The sequence below is a fragment of the Chanos chanos genome, chromosome 14 (genome assembly GCF_902362185.1).
Source record: "Chanos chanos chromosome 14, fChaCha1.1, whole genome shotgun sequence".
Classification (NCBI taxonomy): domain Eukaryota; kingdom Metazoa; phylum Chordata; class Actinopteri; order Gonorynchiformes; family Chanidae; genus Chanos; species Chanos chanos.
Window position 1 is genome coordinate 12364164 of NC_044508.1, and position 9657 is coordinate 12373820.

At 39.8% G+C, this 9657-nt stretch overlaps 1 protein-coding gene across 1 annotated transcript; it reads left to right on the forward strand.

Moving 5' to 3' along the window:
* The first annotated feature begins 500 nt into the window (after window positions 1-500).
* Window positions 501-9314, forward strand: lrrc8db (leucine rich repeat containing 8 VRAC subunit Db). Its single transcript, XM_030791583.1, has 2 exons — window positions 501-569; window positions 6781-9314. Exon 2 carries the CDS (start codon window positions 6783-6785, stop codon window positions 9300-9302), a length of 2520 nt encoding a protein of 839 aa, XP_030647443.1. The 5' UTR covers window positions 501-569; window positions 6781-6782; the 3' UTR covers window positions 9303-9314.
* Window positions 9315-9657: the final 343 nt, after the last annotated feature.

Consider the following 9657-nt stretch of genomic DNA (forward strand, 5'->3'; position numbering starts at 1 on the left):
ATCATCTTTCAAATAATCTGTTAACATTATGCTTCTCGTGCTAAGAGTATACCAATACCAAATGAAACATCAAGAGTACAATCGGCAATATTCTGCGACCAAAATAACTTCCTGGAAATTATAGCATAAATAGATTACAACACATCATAATTGTAAAGCCAGTATTAATGTGAAGACAAATCCTTGAAAAACCTGTCGGCATTTCTGAGCTGCTCCATAATGAAAGGGCCTAGCGTAGACTGTTGTTTTCGAGGAGGCAGGACAAAGTTTCACTGTACAATACGTGTTTCGTTGTAGTCCCAAGGACAACGGGACTTAAAATATTGAGTACTAATAATGTTACAAGACACATGTGTCCTAAACCGGCTTTTGTTGCTTGGATACTTCACCGGAGAGGTATCAATGCGTACCATGCCGCTTAGAAAACTTAAAGACCGCCCTCGCAGACTTCCGGACTGTTACTGCCAATATAATGTTACTTATTATAGGCGGTCGCTCAGCCTGTCAGCGCCGAATGACTATGGACCTACACAAGAATTAATTTTTGACAATGATCACTCTGCCTTGAGGTAAGTGAAACAGTGTGTTTTATACGCATTTTCTCTATACGATCAAGACGGAACTAGGCAGATTGGTCTGAAAACTGGCGCAGACTGGTTAGTTGTGTAGTCGGCGCACGACGCTGACTGTACGCTACATGAAACGAAACGGATGGATGGTTCGGAAACCTGAAAAGATAGAAAACACATAGAATGTATGAGGCCATTGGCTGAGAGAGTTGGTTATTCGGTAACATAATATCCCAGTAAATCTTGGTTAACCCGCCCAGATAAACAACCTTTATTATTTTAGACGTTTATATTAAACAAACGTGGAGACAGTAAACGGGCATCTTGATACAGCTAGAATATTCTACATGAAATAACGCGAAATGTCTACATTTTAATCGTGTTCTAAGGTATTACGTATTGGGGTATTGACGTTAATACTTCGGAGTGGAGCTGTGTCACATTGACTTGCACCCATTAGCTTACAGTCTATGCACACTGACAACACTGGCGAATCACAATGGCGATGATGGTTTTGCAGCACGCACGATTTCCAACACCTAGTCACGCAATATGGTTTGGTGGATTTCTGAAGAGCGGTATCATTGTAGCTGTCACGGAACATGTCCGAAGGAAAAAACTGTAAATGTAACACTGGGTGTATTTTTTCCTGAAGTCCTTGTAGTCGCCGTTTGATACAGTGAGTATAACGAACGGTACTGCTGCAACAAACATGTATTATTCTTGTATTCTAAGTCCGTTAAAAGTGTAAATAGTATAACACGCCCTGCTCAAACAGGCAACAGAATCCCCACCTCTCCTTCCAAAGCACAACGTTTTTCCTTTGAATAGTCTAAAATGTTGTGGAGTTACAGTTACACTTGTTACAACATGGCTTCGGCACTTTTTGATGTAGCGTAGCCTGCTGTAGGTTGGTGAGCCATACAAATCGCTAACACAATGCAGAACGGAATTCTTAATCATTCAATTTATCATTTGGGGTAGTTGCATATATAAAAGACAACGTAGAGGTTTAGATACAATTTAGTGATCTTCTCCTCTAGTTGTAGTCATGCAAACTTAACATGCAGAGTATTCACAGTTGTGTAATTTTGACTGAATCTATAAATGATACTTACTGACTTTCTTGAAGTAGTCTGTGGTTTTATTCTGATATTCATAATCATGTTTTATGCCTTGCACTGACATTGAGATTTGGAGTAATATTACAAAACACTGAATTATTTATTATTATTATTATTATTATTATTATTATTATTATTTAACACACTAGCCTGCTAAGTTGTCTCTGCTGAATTGTTGACATTTGTATCCGACTGCTTTGGGCCTTAGTAATTTTAACGTCATAAACTTAATCTTAAGTGTGAGTATCCTGTTCCTTATTGTTGTGCTGCCCAAAATGCGGCTTCAGTTGTTGGTCTGGAAGTACTTACTTTATTGAACAAAGAAACTACTACTTCAGAATCAGTTTATTTAGAAAAAAGATCATTATTGAATGAAAAGACTGATCTGTACTTTGACCCAAATCAAATTAGATTTCTTTTAACAACTCTTTTTCAGTCCCTGCCGGCACTGTGGTTTTTACACGCATGAGCTGACAGTATGTACAACACAATATTTTCATTCACGTCCCTTGATGGCTTTTGCTAGTCAAGACCCAGGACTGATAGGACGAATCAGCCTCATACTTACTGATGTATTAAAGCCTTGCATTGGTAGACATATGGTAGGTTCAGCCTTGATCAAATCTGTTTTTGTACCTGAGGCACTGATTGGATGTTGATGCTGTCACTCTGCTGCTGTTGTTGGATGGGCATGCCTTATGTACAGCCCTACCACCATGACCTACTTAAAAAAGAAAAATAACCACATTGAGGTTAAATGAAGTTGACCATGAAGGTAATGGCTTTTCTGTGGATATTGTGTTACCCAACAGTGATTACCAAATGGATGTATTCAACACCACTAGCTGGTTAGAGGTCTTGTCCAAAGTACCCTAGTACAAAAGAAGTGAATTGATGAGCGTGAAACAACATATTAAACCATTTTGTTTGGTTACACTTTGTAGGCCATGCCCATTTAATGGAAAACTAAGTTACTTTTTGGCCTACAGTTTCAAACTTTGTTTCGTAGGTTGTTCTCAATAGTGTTCACAGATTTCTTGGGTATTTTTGGTCTTGCTATAGAGCTGTGACTCTTAGACTCCATTTAACAACTGTGATGGTATGCTCTGAATCACTGTTGTAGCTCAGATAGGACTGATAAAACTACATGTTCTGTTAATTCAAAGTCCTGATGTTTGTCAAGGTTGTGAAGTTGTTTTATCATTCTATCTAGTCAAATGGTCCCATTGCAGGTTTTGAAAGTTAACTTCCCCAAATTCTCAACTGACGCATGCACCAGTGGCTTTCTCTGAGGTCCCTGATCACAGCGTTCCACCATAGCAGCTGAGAGTCAGATTAGAAAACATGACGCAAGCATCCACGTGACTGATCCAGCCACACTAAGAACACATATCAGATGAAAGATCTTAATATACATCTGGAAATGATTCGAGCAGACGCAGAACTTGGGCACATTGCTGTGGTTTTTATTGTCTCCCATGTATGTGGAGTGGAGAGCAACTGCAGCATCTGGGAAATGATTGTTAGCTTCTTAGCTTTTGAACAGAATTTTGTGTGGAATGGTTCAGGACATGTGGTTCAAATGAATGGCCTTAAGAAAGTGTTTGAATATCTGTGTGTTTGTGTACAGTTTAATGACAAATTATTGTCTACTGGAAACATTGTTTTTCCCCATAGCTAAGCATTTAGGTGTTGCTATGACTCCTGGATGAATGAGTTTTCAGAGCAGGACGTACATGTTTAATGAACTCGACTGTAAAATGGAGTTTCTGGAATTTCATGCACACTTTGTGTCTGATGTTTTTTCTCAGAAATTGACAGGTGTGTTTCACACGTTCAGACCAGGGTACACAGGTTGTCCTCAGTTTTATGATGTCTTGTTCTGGCTAGTTCTGCTTATTAACAATTGTTCATTTAGGTTTGCATTTCTTTTACTGTACTCTCATATACTGTAATATCAAAATATCATTCTCAAAACACTTGCAAATGTGCTGCATAAGCAAAAAAAACAACCAACTAAACAAACAAGCAAAAAAAAAAACAGTGGAGTATCAAGACACGTGAAACACATGTATTAAGCCAAGTATGAGTCATAACATAATGTTATGGTGATTCGGAAAAGCAGACTCATTAAATGTCTGAGACAAGCCTGAGTCACTATGGCAGTTCTAAAACAGAGTATCTTTCTCTGTCTACTAAATTGTTCTAATACGATGGTGTCTATATAACTTTTCCATAGAGCCCGAGATTTTAAAGAAAGATAGTGTGAATATTATGTTGTGTGAGTTGTGGGGGAAACTATGAGTCAGATGTGTCCTGGAAGTCCCATTTTAATTAAATCTTGCACAAGTTCTCTGTGAGTTCATATATAGCCTGTTTGGTAAGTCTGATCCAGTCCTCTGTCTAGACTTAATTGTGTTTTGCTGGTAGACTTTTATTCATCTATTAACTGACGGTGTAGTAAAGGGAACTTCAAGGACTTTGTGTCATATATTGGTTGTACTAGAGTGAGGTGATGGGTTATACAGAGGTTTGGACTCATGAACACAGATGTTTTAGTGACCTAATGAGCTGACAACCAGATGTTCCCTTAGGCCAGCCATTTGGTCACTCCATGAAGAGCCAGTCCTTTTGATTTAAAATAACTGATCTCTTGCATTCAAATGGACTTTTTTGATTTAAAATGTTTTCATTAAGTGGCAGTGCAAAGTCATTGGAGCCTACTTTTAATTGTCTCAATCTCTCATTATTTAAAAAGATACAACACAAAGAATCTTAAAGGTAAAAAGCCTGGTAAAAACCCAGTTGGAGAGTAATTCTGTCTGCTGGTACTGATATCAGTTTGAGTTAGCTAAATAAGCTGTTGTAGACTGCAATCAAGTTAATTACAGTAAATTACAGATTAGTTTCACTAGATTCATGACATGGAGACTTTGCTTGGTACTTAGAATGCATGCTAGAATCACATCCAATGTATTATTCACAGAAAAGATATCAGTGTGTTATTTATGTTTTGAACCTGCTATGAATGGTTAATGTCCCTCTGGCAGTAAAATGCCTTACCAGGCTCACCATCCAGTGCCATTCATATTAACTTCATTTTAGAACCAGACATCCCAACTAACTGTCCATTTTCCCATTAGTAAGTCTTAGACTGAGCTACTCCATTGTTCCTTACGGATGATATGCTAACATCAAAGCCAATATGACATCCCCCCCTCCCCCAAGCACGGATAAAGCTTGAAAGAAAAATTTCCCGAATACACAAAGACAAAGTAGTACAAAGTAATGACTTGAATAGTTGATCCGCTGAAGGGAAGGAATGTGATTATTGTGAGTGAAGCAAGTCTGAACTCTTATTTCAGTAGATTTCAGAAGCTTGAAAATATGCAGCACCCTGTTGAGCTTGGTTATGCCACTCCCATAAGCACCTCAAAGCATTGTTTAGCCTTCTAGGAACATATCAATCAAGTTTCAACAAGTTTCTGACATCATCTAGGTACAATAAGGATGAATGTGGGAGGCTTCTCACAGGAATTATCTTCTGTTTTGTTTGCATTCTGAGAACATTCTAATAATTTCAGGGTGCTGGTACCTTAAAAAAAACCCCACACATTTATTATGATTAAGTCAAGTGAGAAGTCAGAAGCAGGAAGGAATGTTCAGTTTGTAACTCCAACTGTCATTCACCAAATTAGGAAAATGGATTCAGAAAATTAGCAATGGCTATAGGTAACAGAAAAAAGAATCACAAGATATAAATTCTAACACTTCTTTAATGGCAGAGTAACCTGTTATCTGGGTAAACCAATGTAATGGTGTAAGGTTGCCATGTAGTAATGGGGTTTAAACCTGTCATCTGCTATGCCAGCTGCATTACTATCTATAAAAGAGTTCAATGCTCTGTAGCACTGTATCCCAACTGCACTTACTTTCACACTGTAAAATGGATAAATGACCTTTTGTAACTTCACTTTTTCTCAGAGAGTGAGAAGGTCATCCATTGTTTACTGTCGGATCGTGTTTGTGTCTTGAGTGTTCACGTGTAAAGCTCAGCCCTGTGAGAGAAGAACTGCAAGCATCAATACTGCCCATGAAACAAGGTGGAAAATAAGAGCAGAGACAAAGAACCTGATATTTAAGAAAACATTATTTTTGGCCACAGTTCATTTTGGAGAAATGTTGGCTTTCGCGCACTTTAGTCTACGCCCATAGAGAGCGAGAGATAGATAGGCTTAGACAGAGTTTTATAGTTTGATGACATGATATTGTGTGTGAGGGAATGCAGAGTTTTGAAAACTGATAAGCACACACTAGGCAGACTGTTGCCTCTTTTGCGAAAACAAAATATATAATCTTTATTATATTGAAATGACACAAAATACAGGTAACTGCCAAAAAAAGGGAAACACAAGTACAGTGCATTGACACAGTTTTGACAGCATGAGCATCTGCATAGGTGTGGTTCTAAGTCCATTTAGTAATAAACATCTCAACATGGTTGGGGTCATCAATAAAAATGCTGAGTTAGACTTATCACCTATAAATTTGGCTCTACTTTGACTAGAAGATGAGATCCCAGTGACTTTGAAAGACAGATGGCTGGAGCCTCTGAGAAGATTCAAGGCAAAACAAACAAGCAAATGTGTATCATCTGACTGCAAATATTAATCTAGCGTGTGAGCAGGCAATTTTTAAAAAAAATAATACTTTAAGAACTTGAGAGAAAGTAATACTATGGTTTAGTGGCAAAATGATGTGTTCAAGTTAGGCGTCCTACCGAGCAGGGTGTTTGTTTCCTATAGTTAAGGGTTATGGTGGCTGTAACATCGTAAGGGGCATTTTGCTGATGTGATTGAAATCCTGTTACCCCTGAAAGGCAATGTAAATGCCAGTAGATACCAAGCAGTTCCGAGTGATCACCTGATTCTTCATATGAAGTATATCTCCCTCCTTTTGGGATACAGATACTTTTATAATCTATGCCAAGGTGCACTGAAACTGTCCTGCTGGCTTGTGCTTTAGTGATACATTACTGTCGACATGTGTATATCTTGCTAATCCACTGCTTTTATTCTCTCCTACAGGAATGTTCACCCTCACGGAAGTTGCCTCTTTGAATGACGTCCAGCCAACCTATCGAATTCTGAAACCATGGTGGGATGTCTTTATGGATTACCTAGCAATTGTCATGCTGATGCTGGCAATTTTTGCTGGGACTATGCAGTTAACCAAAGACCAAGTGGTTTGCCTTCCTGATCTAGAAGACCCAGTTACAGCCCCACCAACAGGGCCACCAGAGACTACTTCTACAGATGCAGGAGGAAATCGGGTTACACTGGCAGCTGCACCTTTGATCAAGAAAGACCTACCTGACAGTGTGGTCCACCAAATTGAGTTTGCACACTCAGCTGCCATCAGACACCCTCAGCCCACAGGACTTAAAACAAATCTGGACTTTCAGCAGTATGTCTTTGTTAATCAGATGTGTTACCATGTTGCCCTTCCCTGGTACTCAAAGTACTTTCCATACCTCGCTCTTATTCACACCATTGTTCTCATGGTCAGTAGCAACTTCTGGTTCAAATATCCAAAGACAAGCTCAAAAATTGAGCATTTTGTTTCAATTCTGGGAAAGTGTTTTGAGTCACCATGGACCACCAAGGCTTTGTCCGAGACTGCATGTGAGGACTCAGAGGAGAACAAGCAGAGGCTCACAGGGGCCTCCTCATTACCAAAGCATTTATCCACCAGCAGTGAAGAGGGAAGTCCCAACCAATCCACACCCATGCTTGCAAAATCTGGAGTGAAGTTCTCTGCTGAGAAGCCTGTTATTGAAGTTCCAAGCATGACCATCCTAGATAAGAAAGATGGGGAGCAGGCCAAGGCTCTTTTTGAGAAGGTTAGAAAGTTCCGTGCACATGTTGAGGACAGTGACTTAATCTATAAGCTCTATGTGGCCCAGACAGTAATTAAGACATTCAAGTTCATTCTTATCCTGTGCTATACAACAACATTTGTTGCCTCCATACATTTTGAGCATGACTGTAAGCCAGATATAAAACACCTAACTGGATACTCTGATTTTAGATGTACCCATAACATGGCATTCATGCTGAGGAAACTGCTTGTGAGTTACATTGCTCTTATATGTGTCTATGGCCTGGTATGCATATACACTCTGTACTGGCTCTTTAGAGGGTCTCTTAAAGAGTATTCCTTTGAGAAGGTCAGAGAGGAAAGCAGCTTCAGTGATATTCCTGATGTGAAGAATGACTTTGCTTTCCTCTTACATATGGTGGACCAGTATGACCAGTTGTACTCTAAACGGTTCGGTGTCTTTCTGTCTGAGGTCAGTGAGAATAAGCTGCGTGAAATTAGCTTAAACCATGAATGGACATATGAGAAACTGCGGCAGCATGTGACTCGCAATGCCCAAGACAAGCTGGAGCTCCACCTATTCATGCTCTCTGGTGTTCCTGATGCAGTCTTTGACCTCACTGACCTTGAGATCCTTAAGTTGGAACTCATTCCTGAAGCAAGGATCACAGCAAAGATATCCCAGATGATCAATCTTCAGGAGCTGCACTTCTACCACTGCCCTGCCAAAGTTGAGCAGACGGCTTTCAGTTTCCTTCGTGATCACCTCCGGTGCCTTCATGTGAAATTTACAGATGTTGCAGAAATTCCCACTTGGGTTTATCTATTGAAGAACCTGAGAGAGCTGTATTTGGTTGGAAATTTGAATTCAGAGAATAACAAAATGATAGGTTTGGAGTCCCTCAGAGACCTAAGACATCTGAAGATTTTACATCTTAAAAGCAACCTCACAAAGGTCCCAACTAATATCACGGACTTATCTCCACATCTGGTCAAACTTGTGGTACATAATGATGGTACTAAACTCCTGGTTCTGAACAGTTTGAAAAAGATGATGAACCTTGCAGAACTGGAACTTCACAATTGTGAACTTGAAAGGATCCCACATGCCATTTTTAGCTTGACTAACCTGCAGGAACTAGACCTGAAATCCAACCACATTCGCACTATTGAGGAGGTTATCAGCTTCCAACACCTCAAAAGGTTAACCTGCCTCAAACTGTGGCACAATAAAATTATCAGCATTCCCCTGTCCATAAGCCATGTCAAAAACCTGGAGTCACTCTATCTTTCCCACAATAAGCTGGAATCTCTGCCCACCCCTCTATTCAACCTTCTAAAGCTGAGGTATCTGGATGTCAGTCACAATTCCATAACGGTGATTCCACTGGAAGTGGGGTTCCTGCAGAACCTCCAGTATTTTGCCATTACGGCAAACAAAGTAGAGGTGGTCCCTAAACAGCTTTTTAAATGCACTAAACTGAGAACTCTGTGTCTGGGGCAAAACTGTATCTCCAGTCTGCCAGAGAAAGTTGGTCAGTTGGTGCAATTGACCCACCTTGAGCTGAAGGGAAACTGTTTGGATCGTTTGCCAGCCCAACTTGGCCAGTGTCGCCTCCTACGACGAAATGGCCTTATTGTGGAGGACCACCTCTTTGACTCACTGCCACTAGAGGTCAAAGAAAGCATCAATCAGGAATCAAATGTTACCTATGCTAACGGTGTTTGATTGTGGAATGGAGAAAGACTACAGTAGAATCCTCCTCCTGACCCATCTGACGTTCCTCTAGAGTTCATCAGTTGCCAAGTTCCCAATATATTATGGGATTATAGGAAGAGGGCAAGATGTTAACATTTTCCATTCTGCTGGTTAGGTTTTGAATACAAGTGTGTCATCTGTTTGAAAGGATTTTGCTCAGGGCTTATTTTACTTGCGGGCATGGATAGATGTTTTGAACCTAGAGAGTTAATACAGCTATAACTTTCATGGTAACAGTTAATTCCCTTAACTGTGGGATATGCCAAAACAAGAAGTTAAATGGCCAGTAAATCTGACTGAGTATGCATGCTATGCTAGGTGACTA